This window comes from Vitis riparia, chromosome 6 (assembly GCF_004353265.1).
Source record: "Vitis riparia cultivar Riparia Gloire de Montpellier isolate 1030 chromosome 6, EGFV_Vit.rip_1.0, whole genome shotgun sequence".
Classification (NCBI taxonomy): Eukaryota; Viridiplantae; Streptophyta; class Magnoliopsida; order Vitales; family Vitaceae; genus Vitis; species Vitis riparia.
The window spans coordinates 4,884,701-4,902,827 of NC_048436.1; the positions used below are offsets into that span (position 1 = coordinate 4,884,701).

General features: G+C 36.3%; 2 protein-coding genes across 6 annotated transcripts; one reads left to right on the top strand and one right to left on the bottom strand.

Moving 5' to 3' along the window:
* Positions 1–1,450: 1,450 nt before the first annotated feature.
* Positions 1,451–12,812, bottom strand: LOC117916700 (integrator complex subunit 3 homolog). 2 transcript variants are annotated; one of them, XM_034832847.1, is made up of 4 exons: positions 9,615–12,812; positions 2,387–2,569; positions 1,968–2,189; positions 1,451–1,849 (listed from the first exon to the last, which is right to left on the bottom strand). In XM_034832847.1, the coding sequence occupies exon 1, from the start codon at positions 12,652–12,654 to the stop codon at positions 9,646–9,648; it is 3,009 nt and encodes a 1,002-aa protein (XP_034688738.1). In that variant the 5' UTR covers positions 12,655–12,812; the 3' UTR covers positions 1,451–1,849; positions 1,968–2,189; positions 2,387–2,569; positions 9,615–9,645. The 2 variants fall into 2 exon arrangements, with proteins under 2 accessions (XP_034688738.1, XP_034688737.1); XM_034832846.1 differs by having other exon boundaries at positions 1,968–2,240.
* A 745-nt stretch (positions 12,813–13,557) lies between these two features.
* Positions 13,558–18,104, top strand: LOC117916427 (protein PATRONUS 2-like). Of its 4 annotated transcripts, XM_034832434.1 has the most exons (6): positions 13,558–13,668; positions 13,797–13,832; positions 15,477–15,605; positions 16,164–16,442; positions 17,218–17,261; positions 17,589–18,104. In XM_034832434.1, the coding sequence occupies exons 3-6, from the start codon at positions 15,539–15,541 to the stop codon at positions 17,772–17,774; spliced, it is 576 nt and encodes a 191-aa protein (XP_034688325.1). In that variant the 5' UTR covers positions 13,558–13,668; positions 13,797–13,832; positions 15,477–15,538; the 3' UTR covers positions 17,775–18,104. The 4 variants fall into 4 exon arrangements, with proteins under 4 accessions (XP_034688325.1, XP_034688322.1, XP_034688323.1 ...); XM_034832431.1 differs by lacking the exon at positions 13,797–13,832 and having other exon boundaries at positions 13,559–13,668; XM_034832432.1 differs by lacking the exon at positions 13,558–13,668 and having other exon boundaries at positions 13,694–13,832.
* The last annotated feature ends 23 nt before the right edge of the window (positions 18,105–18,127 follow it).

An 18,127-nucleotide genomic window follows, 5' to 3' on the forward strand; every position in this document is an offset into this window, starting at 1 on the left:
TTTAAATATCAATTTCTTTTCTTTTATTCAAATCCAAAAAAAAAATCTCCGTTCATGGATTCTGCATTTAATTTTTTTCTTTTTTAACAAAAAGGGCAACGAAATACCTATTTTTCCAATAAATGGTTCAAATCATTTTATCGACATGACTGTTTTATGTCAAAAAAAAATTCAATTATTCAATTTGAAACTACCTCCACATTAATCTGGCGGTAGAAAGAATACCAGACTTCAAATGGTTTATAACTTTAACCATGTCAATGTACCTTATCATTTAATGGTAGAAAGAATCAAATGGCTTATAACTTTAAGCATGTTAATGTACCTTATCATTTAATGATAGAGCATTGTTTTAGAAACCGGATCGGATAAGTCTGTCTATGACCTTTCCGGTTCGGTCCACCCTTTTTGGGTCGATGACCTATTGAACCGGCCTCGAACCATCAGAACCAACAATCGAACCGGTGAACCGAATGGTTTATGTTTTTTTTTTTTTTTTTTACCCCATGAGTGAGAGATAGTGAGATGGTGTAATGGGACGACTGTTGGCTGGCAATCAGGAGTCATGCTCAGGCTGATGAGATGGCCTGCTACGGTCGGCACTGAGATGGCTTACTGCTGCCAGTGGTGAGATGGCCTGCTGCTGCCGGCAATGAGATGGCTTGCTGCTGTCGGCGGTGAAATGGCTGCTGGTGAGGGTAGGCACCGCCGTGCAAGCATGGTGAGAGAGAGAGGGAAAGAAGAAGAGAAAGAGGGAAAAAGGGGAGCGGCTGGTGATGGGAAGAAGAAATGGAGAAGAGAAAGAAGGGGGAAAAAGGGAGCAACTAGTGATGGGAAGAAGAAATGGAGAAGAAAAGGAAGGGGAAAAAAGGGAGCGGTTGGTGAAGAGAAAAGAGGGTTTTTGGGTTTTGTTTTTTTAAATGAACGGTGGAGATTAAGTATGAATTCTCCCCTAGCTTGTTACAAGTTACAACTAAAAGTTTACATTTTCGTATTTGTAGTTATATATATATATATATAAATTATATATTTATGACATCATTGCTTCGACCGCAATTCAACCATCTGTTCGACTGCGATTCAACCATCGGTTCGACCAATGAATCGTGAATTGGTAATTTTTTCGGTTCAATGATCGGTCCGATTCTAAAAATATTGTGATAGAGAATTAAAATATATTTACCAATGAATTACAAAATGTTATGGTAAATATATGCTTTCTTAATTTATTCGGAAGTAATTTGTGGGATCATGTACATTCTTTCCTAGTTATAATGAACAAAAGTGCAGGTAGTCGAATCTAATCTATTTTTGAAATAAACAACTTGCACATGCTCCCTTTCCAAAAAGGATCAATACTCCCAGCACTACACTTAGATTTATTGGATTTGTTACTAAAATATCAGTATTAAACCCGAAATCCCCCCGCAGATGACCAGTGACCCAAAGAAATGAAAGATTCAGTATATTTTTGGAGTTTTTGTGTTAACACCATACATGGACTCCTAAAAATAGTAAACCAGTACAGCATGGCAAAGTTACTGATATAGCAAGAGCAGTTTGGTTGCTTTGATAACAAACCCAAGGACTTCATTGGAACATGGAAACTTGTTGAAATAACAAAGATAGTTCTCACAAATCACAATAACAATGCTCAATGCTAAGCCCATCAAGAAGCAAGGGAAATCTAACCTTGAATCTTAATAGCCATGCCTGGCTGATGGTTCTTGCATACAAAGTCACTGACGCTGCAGTACCATTAAAGAGAAGAATTCAATGCTCAATTTGATTCTCGACAGATATACCCACTTGTCAGATTGTTCGATGGAAACAAAGAGTGTCATAATTGCTGTCAAGAAAAAGGAAAGAAGTAATATAGGACCAGCATAAGAAGCCATAGGTCAATAATCCAAAGTTAATAAATAAAACAATAGTTTCCCATTTTAACACTATGGTAAAGGGCATACCCTCTTCTAGAGCAGGGGGCTCAAGCTCTCAGGACGTCCCTTGTAGAAAGCACCCCAACATAGAAACACAGCGGCATAGCCAGCTTCTGATTATGTCTGCACTTCTATGGAGTCTGAAGTAAGCCCATCCTATACCAGTGGTACATTCAGCACAAGTTGCAGGGCTGTCATGATGTCAATGAGCCTTCCAGGAGCTGGACTTGGTGGCCTAGATCCGCTTTGCTGTAAAGGAAAAATAAGGGCTTTAAGCAAGACATTCATATCTCTCATAAGCTGCAACGAAGGAAAACAAGAAGCAATTTCCAAAATCAGTCCATCTCAAATGCAGTTAGAAAAGACAGGATTTGATCACAGCTCATAAAGCAAACTTAACTTCTCTTCCAAAAGTCTAATTCTGTTTATTCCTCACTTCAAAGTACCTCTTCCAAAAATAAAGTTGGCACATGCCATTAGAAACTTGTCTCTGGTCAAGGGAACAAGCAGATAATGTCCACAACAATGCCAAGGACATTAATTATTCAATCTTTGAAATTTCATATGTACATATCGCAGAAAATGTGACTATGATCAAGCTCCATGATATAGAAGCATAGCCCATGCACCTGTCATAGAATAGACAAATGATTAGAAAATAGTTCCGCCTGATATAAAAACTAATATGATCTCAAGAATATGCCTAGGTAACAGTGATAGACTTCATTTCAAGGGGAATATGAATAACTCCACATATAATTTCAATGTTACCTCTTTTCAGCACTTGTTAAGAGACTTAGAAATCCATCTAAGAAAATAGAAAATATTACATACAAGCATCCATTAAAAAAAGAAAGAGGGGGGGCTGTGTTGGGAGTTGAAGTTTCTACATAATACAACATTCCAGAATGTACATTTAAAAAAATTAAAGGGAAAAATGCTAGTTGTGAAATACTAATAGACCATTTTAACTGCCATTTAATGCATGAATACTTTAAAGGGATAATTTGGTACATTGTTTTGATGATGACTTCTCACTGGATGATCACAATTCAAGGCCAGCAAATGTGTTTCACCTTCTTCACAGAAAATTAAAAATTACCCCAAATAAAATGAGGCATTGGATTTGAAGTCAAACAACCTAAGCACAAGACATCTATGAATGTGAGCTTCACAGATTTTCATAATAAGGAAGCTCATTTCAGAATTCAACAATTCAGAATGAAGTTTATAAGAAATTATTAATTCAGTTTTTAATGAAGTTTATAAGAAATTACTAGTTCAGTTTTTCTTTTCCAGTTCATAGTCCAGAAGATCTGCAATTGTTTATATTTTGATATTTAAGACATACATCATCTAATGTAGTGGAAAAAGACCGAGCTCAACCTTATTCAATAGCCCAAGTAATTAGGGTCTGCCATAGATTTTTTTCTTGATAGGTAAATAAGAGCTTGCCATAGATATGGCAGACCTTCTGTTAAACCACAGATATTATGGTCATTCAAAACCATAATTTGAAACCAAGTAAGGTATAATTAATCTATTATCCATCCTCTAGCCTTTCTCAGGTTCCAAAAATAGTGACCAAGAATAATAGCCTATAGTTGGTCAATGCCTAACCACTGTCCTTCCATTTTTCAATAGTAAACAGACATTTCACTCAAAAATAGAGATGACATAGTGAAGGATGAGCTAGTCTTAAAGCCAAACAGGAAGACTAATACAAACCAGAGAACAAAAAAAACTCCTAATGCCTAATAATTCTACACAAGCCCCGTTTCTATCTTTATGAAACCATATACATCCAATTATGGACTATTAAAATTTAAAAACTCAGAGACACTAGGAAGATGATAAGCCCTGAATTAACTAGAGTACAAGACAATGTAGATTAACTGATATTTTCATTCTTCAGAGCTCACTGTACTTGATCTTGATTTGCAGGATTTAGGAACAACAGAAAAATGCCTTTAAGTTTCCTGCACCACTTCCCTGAAAAATGCCTTCAAGTTTCCTGCACCACTTCCCTTAATCTCATGCCTTACTATGAGACCGTATCATTCACTTGAAATTGCATGAATTGCTAACATTAAGTCAATTGACCTATATGTTGAGTTTGAGACAAGCAAGTTGTATTTCCACTATATATTACTTGTGCAATCGCACCCCTTAATTCCTTTCATATTTAATGGCACCAGAAAAGAAAGACCAACAAAAATGTGGGTCCTCCTCATGGGCTCTTACAGCATCATGCTGCAATTTCATCTCACTGAATTGTGTTATATGAGATGTAAACAAACAACAGTATATTTCAAAAGTAACTCACAAGATTTCAATACAGACCAAACTCAAGCCAACAAAGTCTTATCCTAAGTCCCAAATTCTTATGGCTAGTTAAATAGTTATTTTTTTGACTTATTGCTACCTAAGTGTTTCTAATTAAAATACTTTTGCTCCAATAGGGGCTATAATTTTTATGGGCTACCATGTCTTTTCTCACATCCTCAGCCCACACCCTTTCCAGTCATGTTGTTCTCAATAGCACCTTCAGTAGCACACCCTCAGCCCTTTGGATCTCTAAGACGGAATTGATCCCACAACTTGAACCAAATCTCCCTATAAGTGCATTTATTTCTTGTTGAGCTGTAAATAGAATAGGAGAATTATTTTCCTATTATGTTAGTTTCCTATTTCTGTAAATAGATAGTTTTATTAGTTTCCTATTTCTGTAAATGGATAGCTTTATAATTTAGGAATAAGTTAGTTTCCTATTATGTCTCTTGTTTCCTATTTCTTCTCTTATAATCTCCTATATAAACTGTGTATATAGTCAATCTAATAGATAGAACTTATTATTTTTCATCCCATATTTCGTGTCATGGTATCAGAGTTGTAGGTTTTTAAGACCTGGGCATCATTCTGGCCTTCATCGCCATTTTTTTAACCTTCTTAGTTGGATTTTTTTTTATTCACGTGTTCTTTACGAACCTATTGGAACGTTCAATGGTGAAGAAATGGAGAAGCTGAGAAGCTTGTTGGGATCCCTTGACAAACCTACTGGAACTTGTTCTTTAGCTCTTTCAGGTACACCTTCACTCTCTTTTTGCATAAATGCCTCACACAGGGTTTATGATGACTCTTGGATAATAGACTCTAGTGCCACAGACCATATGACCTCCAAATCTCAACTTTTTCATACCTATACCCCCAGCCCAAGTAACAAGAAAATTGCAGTAGCCAATGGCTCTTTAGCTACCGTTGCAGGTTTCGGAGACATATACATCACACCTACCCTTATTCTTAAAAATGTCCTCCATGTACCAAAATTGTCAGCCAACCTTGTTTCCATTCAAAAGCTTACCTATGATCTTAAATGTTATGCTATTTTTTTTCCCTTCTTATTGTGTTTTTCAGGAACAAGGCTAGGGGAGGAGGATTGGACTTGCTAAGGAAAGGAGCGGTCTTTACCACCTTGAATCATCTCAGAAAACTAGTAATAATTTGTCGTTGTTTTTCTCAATTCCTCAAATAAAGATACCATTTGGTTGTATCACCTACGTCTAGGTCATCCATCTTTTAGGGTTTTAAAGGTCATGTTTTCTCATTTGTTCCAAGGATTAGATATTTCTGATTTTCATTGCGAAACTTGTGAATTGGCAAAACATACTCGTGTATCTTTTCCTATTAGCAATAAAAGAAGTTCTCATCCTTTTCATTTGATTCATAGTGACATATGGGGTCCTTCGACTATACCTAATGTTTCTGGGGCTCGTTGGTTTGTATCCTTAATTGATGACTGCACTCGGGTTACATGGATCTTTCTTCTTAAACAAAAATCTGATGCTAGCATTGTTATACCTAATTTTCACGCAATGGTTCAAAACCAATTTGGGGTTAAAATAAAAAGCTTTAAGACAGACAATGCTAGAGATTACTTCAACCAGATTTTGTCACCCTATTTTTAGTCACAGGGCATTCTCCATGACTCATCATGTGTTAACATACCCTAACAAAATGGGGTAGCCGAGAGGAAAAATGGGCATTTACTCAAACACAACTCAAGCCTTACTCTTTGAAGGGAATGTTTCTAAGTCCTATTGGGGGGAAGCTGTTCTTATTGCCACATACATGATAAATAGAATTCTCTCACGAGCGTTAGACAACAAAAACCCCGTAGAGATACTTAAGAGTTTTTATCCACACTTCAGAACCTCAAATGGGCTCACTCCTAGGGTATTTGGGTGCACGACATTTGTTCATGTCCACAGCCAACATAGAGACAAGCTAGACCCCCGAGCCATAAAATGTGTCTTCCTTGGTTACTCATCCACTCAAAAAGGATACAAGTGTTACAATCCCTCAGCTATAAAATTTTACATCTTCGCAGATGTCACCTTCACAAAAAATCAACCTTTTTTCCCCAAGTCCTCTCTTTAGGGGGAGATTTCAATGATGGAAGATAGTCCTTGTGAGTCCTTTGAACCTCTTGATCTTCCTCATGTCTCAACCCATGGTGATGAAGAACCTGAGTCATCCGAGTCAATCATACCTGAGTCACCCAATTTTACCACTAAACCCGTGTCATCCCATGTTCCAGCCAATGTCACTCGCAATTTTCCACAGTTTCCTAAGGTGTATTAAAGGGAAAATGTCATTCCAGAACAAAAGCAGGTCCAAGAATCCAACTCAGACCCTGGGAATGAAATCACGGTAAGATTAGACCCACCTTTACATACACAACCTGGTGAAACTTCCACTAACTCAACAGACAACCTAGACCCAGACCTTCCCATTGCTGTTAGAAAAGGCACTAGAGAATGCACTAACCGACCACTCTATCCACTATCACACTATGTGTCTCTTAAGCACCTATCACCAGCCCACAAGAATTTTATTATGAGTCTAAACACCACTATCATCCCTAACACTGTTTCTGAGGCATTGACAAAAAATGAATGGAAGGATGCTATGAGAGAGGAAATGAGTGCATTAGAAAAAAATAAAACATGGGAAATTGTTGAAAGACCGATAGGGAAAAACATTGTTGATTGCAAGTGGATTTTCACATTGAAATATAACGCTAATGGATCTCTTGAGAGACATAAAGCAAGATTGGTAGCCAAAGGGTACACTCAAACTTATGGAGTTGATTATCAGGAGACTTTTGCTTCAGTTGCAAAAATGAATACTATAAAAATCTTGTTGTCATTGGCTGACCACTACAATTGGCAACTCCTACAGTATGATGTTAAGAATGCATTTCTTCATGGTGATTTAGATGAAGAGATTTACATGAACATCCCACCGGGATTTGAGGGAAACACAGGTAACAAGGTGTGCAAGCTGAAAAAGGCTCTTTATGGGCTAAAACAATCTCCTAGGGCTTGGTTTGGGAGATTTGCAAAAGTCATGAAAGAGTCTGGGTACAAACAAAGCCAAGGTGACCACACTCTCTTCATTAAGCACTCGGCTCAAGGGGGAGTAACTGCTCTTCTAGTCTATATTGATGACATCATAGTGACTGGAAATGATGAGAGAGAAAAGCATGAAGTGAAGCAAAGATTAGCAACAGAGTTTGAGATAAAGGAACTAGGGAAACTGAAGTACTTCCTCCGTATTGAGGTGGCATATTCCACACAAGGGATCTTCATCTCTCAACAAAAGTATGTGATTGATTTATTGGCAGAAACAGGGAAGATTGGGTATAAATCAGTCTCTACCCCAATGGATCCAAACCACAAGATGGGAGAAGCTAAAGAAGAACCGGTGGTGGATAAAAGAATGTACCAGAGGTTGGTTGGTAGGCTCATATACCTTGCTCACAGTTGGCCAGACATCGCTTACTCAGTGAGCGTGATTAGTCAATTCATGCATGATCCAAGAGAACCTCATCTTCAAGCTACTTACAGGGTGCTGCATTACTTGAAAGGCAACCCCGGGAAAGGAATTTTGTTCAAGAAGAACAATACTCTTGCTCTATAAGCATACACCGACGTTGACCATGTAGGTTCCCTAGTGGATCGAAGATCAACTACAGGGTATTGTACTTTTCTTGGAGGTAATCTGGTAACATGGAGAAGTAAAAAGTAGAATGTAGTAGCAAGGTCGTCTACAGAATCAGAGTTTAGGGTCATTGCTCAAGGGTTGTGTGAACTACTTTGGCTGAAGATTATTCTAGATGATTTGAGAATCAAGTGGAATGGTCCTATGAAGCTCTATTGTGACAACAAGTCAGCTATCAATATTGCTCATAACCCTATACAACACGATAGGACAAAACATATTGAGATTGATAGGCATTTCATCAAAGAAAAATTAGAGGAAGGAGTAATGTGTATGTCCTATGTTCCATCAGAATATCAATTAGCTAATATCCTAACAAAAGGGTTGAACAGTTCAATATTTCACGATCTTGTATTCAAACTGGAAATGGAAGACATCTATTCCTCAACTTGAGGGGGAGTGTTGAGTTGTAAATAGAATAAGAGAATTATTTTCCTATTATGTTAGTTTCCTATTTCTGCAAATAGATAGTTTTATTAGTTTCCTATTTCTGTAAATAAATAATTTTGTGATTTAGGAATAAGTTAGTTTCTTATTATGTCTCTTGTTTCTTATTTCTTATATTGTAATCTCCTATATAAACTGTGTGTATAGTCAATCTAAAAGATAGAACTTATTATTTTTCATCCCATATTTTGTGTCATTTCTCATTGCACTTAACAAAGTAATCCCAACCAAATTTTTGTTTATTTTTTATTCTTTATTCTTTTTTCATAAAGGTTTTTATGTTGATTATCAACCTAACAAAACCCACGTTTCTCTAGGCTAGAGATTTGGAAGCTAAAACTAACATGCACAAATGGAGTTATGAAATACACACGGAAGAAAAAGAAAGTTATATGGACACCAAAAAAAAAAAGAAGGAAACTAACTCATATATTGCAAGAGTTCACTCCTTAACAAAAGTCAAACAAAGCAAAGCCGAATTAAGTATTTCCAAGGTGAATACACGCATATAAATGTTTACCAAGGTTACAAGAACCGTACAGAAAAAACAGAATTTTTTAAAATAAAATTGAGGAATGCCAGAGATTGTACCAATCAATGACTCATTCACGCACATGCATATATAAGAGTTTCAGCATGCCTAGTTGTCCAATGGCAATGGACCAAGGTAAAGGGATTATGTCCACTATTGACCTTTTTCTTTGTTTTTTTTTTTTTTTCTTCATCAGTATTTGAAAATAAATTTTGAATTGTCATACTCCAAAAAAACCCTCCATTGACTTAGTTAGCATGTGAATATAATATACAAACTTGATGTAACACTTGGGAGAGCAATGCTCTCCCAAGATAAGATTTATCCACAGGGCTTGCAGGCAAAAAACCCTGATATTAATATTCTCTTTACCTCAGATCAGAAAAGGACATATCTGTTTAGTAAAAGGGCATTTAGTAATCCAGACCTAAATTTTCAAAATCTCCTTGAAACCACATTTTATAATTTATAATTTTTTTGAAAGCTTAATCTTTCTTTTTTTTATATATCAGAAAGTTTTGAAAGCTTAATCTCACTGCAGGCAATCACAATTAATGTGCAATTCTAAATAAACTAGAGGAACATTTCTCATGAAAGCCATATAATTTACTTTATCACAGACAATAGATTACCTTTTGCTGGAAGAGAAATATCTGTTTCTCATCACAACTGAAGAACCGATTTCATGTCTGGAATATTTACAGACAACTTGTTCAGAATATCATTGCCTTTCATCCCCTGTGTATTAAAATAATTTAACAACCAAGAAATGGCAGAATGGTTGATCCTAATCCCAGTCGAAGAGAAAAGTGTAAAATCCCCTTTCTTGCTATCAAGTTTCTCCAAGAAATTGGCTAAACTGTCAAACAACATTGAGGCATTAGACACAGCCCAAGTTGCCAGAACGGCAGCAGAGAAGTCCTGGAATGCATTATTAGGTAATAACATAATTGCTCCAACAAGCTCCGGTGTGGGCATGCAACTACTGCACAGCATTAGAAGGCCTTCAACTGCAATGGAAGCTGAATTTGGATCTAAAATACCCGAGCAGAAGATTTCCAAAATCAACTTCTCTACTTGAACCTTAGAAACTGCAAGCTCTGATCTAATTAAGCCCCAGACCTTGTGTTGTTCCTCAAAGCCCCAATTAAGGGAGTTCTTGATTAAGTAGAAAATAGTCTCAGTGTTCACCCCAAATATGGAGAACTTTTTCAAGGCTATCTCAAACTGCATAAAAACAATATTAGCATGATCCAACAGGGCCACAAGTAACTTAATGATATCTTCCTCACCAGTGGATAAATCAGAAAGGTGGCAAAAGATGCTGCAGAATGAAAACCTCAACATCTTCTTTTCCCATTTAGAACAAGACCCTAAATCAGAAATCAAGAGCCTAGCTAGAGTCATATCAGCTTCTTTATGTAAACCATTTCTTGAATACATAAGGAAACATCTGTAGGCAGAAAAAGCACCATCAACCAATTTAGCAACTAATTGATGGTCTATCTTAGAAGCAGAAAGGTCAGCTTCAGGAGGATCTTTTCTTCCACCATTGAGAAATGAAAAATACACATCCATGTGAAAGACTAACAATGGCATTCCTAAATCATTTACCTTGACAGAATCGTCAGGGACCATCACATTCCCCAAATAACCTGCCGCATGCGCCTCATAAGCTAGTCTCAATGCATAAGATAACAAGCATTTTCCAACTGGAAATCCATGTTTAGACCAGGATAAAAGCATTTCCTGCAACCTCTCATGCTGAGAAAAGATAAAAGTACGAATAATTAAAGCAGTTGCAGAGTGTACTTCATCATCACAATTGGAATTATTTGGGAAGGATTCCAGGGGAGAAAACAGCTTGTACCCATTCAACTCAAGTTCCTTTGCTATTTTAGAAGATAAAGACTGAGGACTAAGAGCAAAGTCACCTGTTACCTTGTGATCATCAAGATTTGCAAATGAGAGCAGTATCTTCTCCAAAATCCGAATGTCAATTGTGTTTGACTTTCTAACAGTTTCTCCAAGCCTTTGAACCCAATTCTCTATAGCATCATCTAAACTTTCACTAGTTACAACTAATGAACTACAAGACATAACTGGTTCAACTGAAATCGGAACAGAAGCATCAAAAGCTTTGGTGCCAACTCCATCATTTGTGGCACACTTAGATGCTATTAGCTCTCCCATTACAGCCATCTCAGTTTCCGAAGTTGTCAAACTTGGAAGAATAGAGGATGGAACAGAAGGACGAGGAAGATGGGCGGGCTGCACTTCTTTAGAAACTCCAGCTTTCAAAAACCTTCCAAGCCACTCTTTGAGTGAGGGAGAAAGTGCATCACAAGAAGTCAAAACATGAATGGATCCAATCACTCCCCTTCTGACAAGCATATTAAAAGCCGATGCTACACCCCTAACTATAATATCCTTTCTCTCAATGTCATAATTGTCCACAAGAAGCAACAAAAACTCAAGCAGAGTGTGGGTCATGTCCACATATTTTGGTACAGAGTTTACCATCAAAAGCATAGCAGGTTCAATATTCATGATATTGTCAATTCTTTCATCAAAGAAAAGCCAATCATAAAACAGGGCCAGCTTCACATTGGCTTCAACATAACTCTTCCTACAAGATTTCAGTAGCCAACCAATAACAGCCCATCTTGGCATGACATCCGACTGAATAATATCGTTAGATGGGTGGTGTCCACAACATATAAACCGAACAATATCACATATAAGAGTCTCTCTCTCTGACCCACAAAGAAACTTCCTCATAAACCATGCCTGGTGCCTCTTCTGGCTTCCCAATTTCACATGGGTAAGTAAAAACCGCAATTGGCTCTCCATTTCTGGAGTGATCCTAAGTAAAAAATACCGACTTGATGTCCTCTCACGATAAAGTTGTGAAACATCTTCAAACCCTTGAGTCTTAAACTCACCCGGGTTTAACACCAAGTCCTTCCATACAGCCCGAAACTCAGGCACATGAACCAAGTCCTGTAAAAGGCGAATGAGATCCCTCCCAATCTTCAAACACAAATGGAACTGCTCCCTCAATACTCTAATACAAAACTCAATTTCAATTCGCCTCAATGCCTCCAACTTCGAATCACCCGGAAACCTACAATGATCAGCTAATACCCGAAGATATGTATACAATCCACTTCTCAAAACCAATGGTCCTTCCTCTACCAACCAATTCCATTTGCTCAAAAAAAGACTAACCAACTCAAAACACAACCGTAAATTCCCGTCACTAAAATCCCCACCAACGATTTGCCTCAAAAGTGACACCAACACACCATCGATCCCTTCAGCCGAAACATAAATCATCTCCGAAACTAACCAAATCAATTGAATTCTCGCTGATTCAACAAGTTTAAAGTACAATTCATTAACAATTGTGGTAAGTAAACTCACAAAAAGGCAATACCCATCAGTCACAATAGCATGTAAATACTTAATTTGGATTTTTGCAAAATGAGGTTCACATAAAACCCCATAAAGAATGGCCCAATTGAGCTGTAAGTACTCTTCCGGGGTCGGGATTGTTAACGGAAATGGGGGTCTGAGTTGGGGTTCAAGCAACTCAAAGGCTTGCCTGAGAGAGAGTTCAATTTGGCTTTGGGCTTCCAGGGAACCGATTTTGAGAAGCTTCGAGGCCATTCGTGGGGTTCACAGAAGAAAAAAAGGTTGAACAAAGGGAGATTGGAGGGGGTTTTCAGTGTGGGTGTTGGTGGGTTTAGGGTTTTGGAGATTGGCAATTTGAGTTTCTGGCGTTGGAGGGGTTTAGGGTTTTGGGGGTTGAAAATTAAGTGGAAGTTATTCAAAAAGAGACGGCGAAGTAAAGACATAAGACGAGGGGCTCTGTTCAACTTGACGGTTGACCCGACCTACCCAGTCCGGATCATGAATTAGCTTTATTATTTATTTAACGTGTAGTATTCATTTAGTTATGTTTTCTCTAAGTATTTTTAAATTTATTTCTTTGGATAGATAAATAATTTTTTAATATCTTTAAATATATGTAGAAAATAATGTAAAAAAATATAAATATAAAAGGTTGAATCTAAAATTTCATCCTGCTATAATATCATGTTTTGTTTTGTTTTTATTATTTGTAATTTTGTTTATTTTCATTTCAATATATAATAATTTAATCAATCCGATCTCATAGTTCAATTTGAAATTTTTTTTTTAAATAAATTAGACTATTTTTTAAAATGATTTTAAAAAACATTTTCAATATTTTTAATATTTATATTATAAAAAATTTCAAATATTAAAAATATTTCTTAGAATTAATTACTATAAAACGTGCTATTAGTATTTTTAGAAGATAAGGTTGAAATGGAAATTTTAAAATTGAGTTATCATTCAACGAATTGGTTGGGATTTAGGGGGTGAGACGCGGAGCACACTAGAAAATCGGCGACTTTTCGCCGAAAGTAGAGAAATATCGGAAAATCACAAATTTTCCGAAAGTTCGGGGAATCGAAATATCCCCACGCTTTATCGGCAGGGATCACGTAACGGTAAAAATTCGAAAATTTAAATAGGAATCGGTTGGGATTTAGGGTTGGGATAGGAATTCGAAAATTCAAATAGGAATCGGTGGGATTCAGGGTTCCAACCTCCAAAGAGCTCTCTCCGTCAGATTTAGGGTTCCAACGTCTAAAAGTGAGATTTTTCGTCATCTTCTCTCCTTTTTTTTTCCAACTGTTCTTCAATCTCTTTTTCATGATTTAAATAGCTGTCTACTTTGAAGACATTACCTTTTGTATCTTTGGTTGTGTTTGGGAGGAGAGGAACGGGAGATCTTCCACTTTGAAGGAGGGAAGCAGGTGATTCATTTCTGTAAAATCCAGTGTACTTTGTGAGCTGATGGAGTTCTCCCCGTCTCCTTTTCTTCATTCTTGTTACATTTTTAATCTATGAAGGGAAAGGAAAAAAGAGAAGGGAAAAAGAAAAAAGAAAGAAAAAGAAAAAAAAAAGTGGTTCACTTCACATAAAGGCGTGAGCTTGATTGTGGGCAATGGGGAGAGAGGGTTTTTGGAGGATTACTGGCGGCAGATAGCTACCACTATTGTCAAGCATTGACGAGGTGGTTGAGGACTACTTGTCATTTTCATCTTTGAATTGGTATTATGTGCTAATTGGAAGCTAAAGATTGGGAGGTTTGTTCATTGGATTTTCTTGGAGTTGTTTAATTTTATCTAGAATTTGGTTGTTATGGGAGTGAAAAGGGAAGTTGATCATGGAGAAAGTCCAATTTCTCCTCATTCAGCATATTATAGGTATTTGGTGGGATGGCGGATGGTTTGCTTTTATTCGTAGCTAGTTGGAATGTCTTGTTTCATGAAAGGTTGCATCTGGCTGTCCAGTTGACAACATTGGATAGAAACCCTAAAATCTTCCATTTAATGATCTTGATGAAGTGGATGGTTTTTATTTTTGTTTTCTTCTTATTTTATTTTATTTTATTTTTGAGGCTTTGTAATGGAGGTGGACACAAACTCAATCTTAAATCATTATAGCACCTATTCTATTGGATGGCAAAGCTCTTTTATGGTAGTTGCTCTGCCAAATACTAGTACAAAGTTGCCTGTTTTGCTACAGAGTCTGCCATATTCATGCTCATCCTGGATTAAAACCTATGTGTTTTTCTTTTTCTTTTAATTTTTATGATAAGCATGTCTTTTTCCAATATTAAGGCAACCTTCAGCAATTTCCCCTTTTTGTCCATCTGATAATCACATTCAATGAGGATAAGCCATGTCCATTATCCTTCTGTCCAAATATGTACCGATTCCAGTAGAGAGATTCTTAACATGAGAAGAGATTATATCAACTCTCCCTGTTGTTTGGCATTTACAAAAAGAGGTGACCACAAATGACTTATGATGATCTGCCAGCTTCTGCTTTTCCATTTTTGTTTGCCTACCATGAACTCCTTTTAACAGTTTCTGCACTCAACTTCTAGTACTCCTTACACAATTCATTTGGTATCCATTATATATCAATGTATTTATCCTATTAATTCATTTTTATTTTTACTGCACCTAATTGCCCCCAAAAAAAGGTTGAATTAAATCCAGAAAGAAGAAATTGTCATCCAATTCGACATAAAAGGTGTCTTTTTAAGTCTTGATCTAAGAAATATCAAGGCTTGAAGAAGATCTTATTTTCAGTGCTAAATTTGACCGCATTATTGACTTTCCATATCCAAACATTACATAACCATGCTAGAATTGCTTTGAATATTCCCTTTTCTAGATTTTTTTTTCCATTTCTTTGAATTTTCCCTTTTTCCGTATATTCAAATGATTGAATAATCCTAGGGAGCAAGTTCTGAGAAGATTTGAGTACAGGGCTTTAGTTTGTTAAGTTATGTTTATGGTATATTAAAGCTTGATTAACTGTTAAGACTTTTGAGTTTATTTTCAATTATATTATGTGCTGATAATTTATTCTACTGCAAATTTCAGCATCCAATTATATTCTTTTGCTGGAAATTTCGGTGTAGCATCTATAACAAGGGAAGGAAGCAATGACAAGTCAGCTCACTCATGGGCACCTGATCATCCAGAAAGAAAATTTTGGCTTTCAGAGCAAAAGTATCAGCTCCTCATCTTTTCATTATGTTCTTATAACAGAATTACTGAAGAGTAATTGTGGGATTACAGAAAAGTTATGTAGCATGAATGCACAGGGGAAATGATGATGACATGAAAATGGATAGGCTTACACAAAACCCTAATAACAAACATGGTGACAATATGAATTGTGAGCATGCACAAGTGTGTATTATATGCCAAATATAAATCTTGATTTCTGTACATAAATTGTTACACTCACAACATACTACTAAGTGCTAACTATTTATTTTTCTTTGCTGTTTCTTTTTCTCTATTAAAACAAATAGTCCTGCATGACCTCTAGAGCCATGTCTTTAATTGAACTTGATTTAAGTGTCTGGCATATGTCTAGGCATGTCAAATGTTACTCCAACATTGTTTCAAACATGGACTCGGTTCCTCTTTAGAAGTCTCTGTGCTATGGAGTATTCTCTAGGAAAATATTCTGAAAATCTAAGTGGGCCTTTGAGAATCTCTTCTGGAACTGTTCAGCCAAAAATCTTTCATTACTAAAGATTTTTTTTTTCTTCTGTGCAGAGGCTGTGGTTGGTGGAAACTCCAAGAATAGTAAAACAACTGCCAAGAAAGCTGGTGGTTTAGGAAATCGTAAAGCCCTCGACAACATTACAAACAAATCAACCCTTCATCATGAAACATCATTGAAGAAAAAACATTTACCAAAGGAGGAATTCAATATTGCAGAAGAAAGGTTTTTGCATGATCACAAAAAATGCATTGAGGCGCAAAAAGCATTAACTGAACCTTGTTTCTTGGACATAGTTCTTCCAGGGCATGGCAATCATATCAATCTGTCAGGTCAATATTCATCACCTTCTTGTTTTTATTATTATAATTCCTTCATTTGCATTGCATTTGTCTCTAGAATTTGGTGAATATATTATACAACACAAGGTCTTAGATTTCAGGTAAAGGTTCATTTCCTGTCTAAGTTGAAAAATGATCCTAAAAGATCTACTTATATTGTTATCCATCAAAGAAAAGTTCTACATTTATTTTGAACTCAATCCCAAAATTTCTATTAATTTGTTTTAAAAAATATCTGGTCAAGAAGTTAGAAAGAGTTTTCTATAAAAAAAAAATAAAAAAACATGAGGTTCTCTTGAGCTTATAATGACTGTCACATAAACCAAGTGCTTCAAATTTTGTACCATGCCTAGCTTGAAGGTTTTCATATGAAGGATATGAGCAAAAAAAAAGTATGAATGACCAAAAATTATAAAAGAGCATTTTTAATTTGACATTCTATTTTTTTTTGTTGGAATACTACCTTTAAATGTGAATATGGCAGACACCCAAGACGTATTCGTCCATGTCAAATAGAGTATGGGAAATCTGAAATATGGTAGAACATGAAGCAGAAAATGCCGAAGTGTAGAATGGGGATTTGTCTAGGAATAGATTTAAATTGGCCAAAAATGTTGAGATGGTCTGAAATTGGATTAGAGGGTTTTTGAACTTTTGATCCCATTTCCTGTTGTATAGAACTTTCTATTAATCTGTTGGCATCTACAGTTACTTTTGCATGAATGGCATTCATTAATCTTGTAATCATGCTATTTTCCCTCTACAGATTCCATATCTCATGCTGAATATCCCCAAGCTAAGCAGGCAAAGGTGATCCAAGTTCCTGTTCTTCCACTTTTCAAGTTATGGAGTTTAAAAGTAAAAATTATGACAAAACCAACAATAACTTGATAATCTTTGGTTTGATAACATAAAGTTTTGAATGAACTTAATTATTATATTAACCATAAATTTTCATTGAAACAACAATTTTATGATATGGCTGTGCTTTATATGTATAGGATCTATTATAATTTACAGGGCACATAGTAGCTTGATGTATTGGAATTCCATTAAAAGAAACTACTTCAGTAAAACTACTCTTTCTTGTACTATTTTATGCAGCTTCACTTATTCATTTATTTCTCTATGCTTTAGATTTATCTTGATAGCACCTGTGACTCTCTGGAACCTGTTGAATTGCCGATGTCCGAGTTTCTTGACCAGTGGAAATCTCCCCACTCTTCTCCAGTGCATTGGGACTCTCCACCGTCATCACCTTTCACATTGCAATTTGAGCCAGTCGAGTTTCTGCTGAAGCCAGAAAAGAAAATGAAGATCTAATGTGACTGACCATGTTCCTTGATTGCTTCTCTGCGGGTTGATGATTGTCCTAATTTCTGCGTGATGCTCATCACTGGTTTGCACATTGGAGAAAAACCTTATGCTGTACTTGAATATTTTGCTGGTTGAGTAATTAAGGCTGGCCAGTAATTGTGACAAGTCCCAAACTGATAGGGATGCCTTTGGACCCTGGTGCCTCTCACCCAAATCCATTGCTAGCAGGAATACCCTTCTAGATCTTCTTAAGTCATCAAGAAAATTGTATTAGGCTTTTAGCTTAATGTGTATTATCTCTTTGCCTACTTCCTAATATTTTAAGCATTTGGGTAACAGGATGTTTAAAATGATTTTAC

Excerpts from the sequence above, each read along its gene's own strand:
- LOC117916427 (XM_034832434.1), top strand. The coding sequence starts at position 15,539 with ATGACAAGTCAGCTCACTCATGGGCACCTGATCATCCAGAAAGAAAAT. Across the intron at positions 15,606-16,163 it reads TTTTGGCTTTCAGAGCAAAA|AGGCTGTGGTTGGTGGAAAC; the intron begins GTATCAGCTCCT and ends TCTTCTGTGCAG. Across the intron at positions 16,443-17,217 it reads CAATCATATCAATCTGTCAG|ATTCCATATCTCATGCTGAA; the intron begins GTCAATATTCAT and ends TTCCCTCTACAG.
- LOC117916700 (XM_034832847.1), bottom strand. The coding sequence starts at position 12,654 with ATGGCCTCGAAGCTTCTCAAAATCGGTTCCCTGGAAGCCCAAAGCCAA.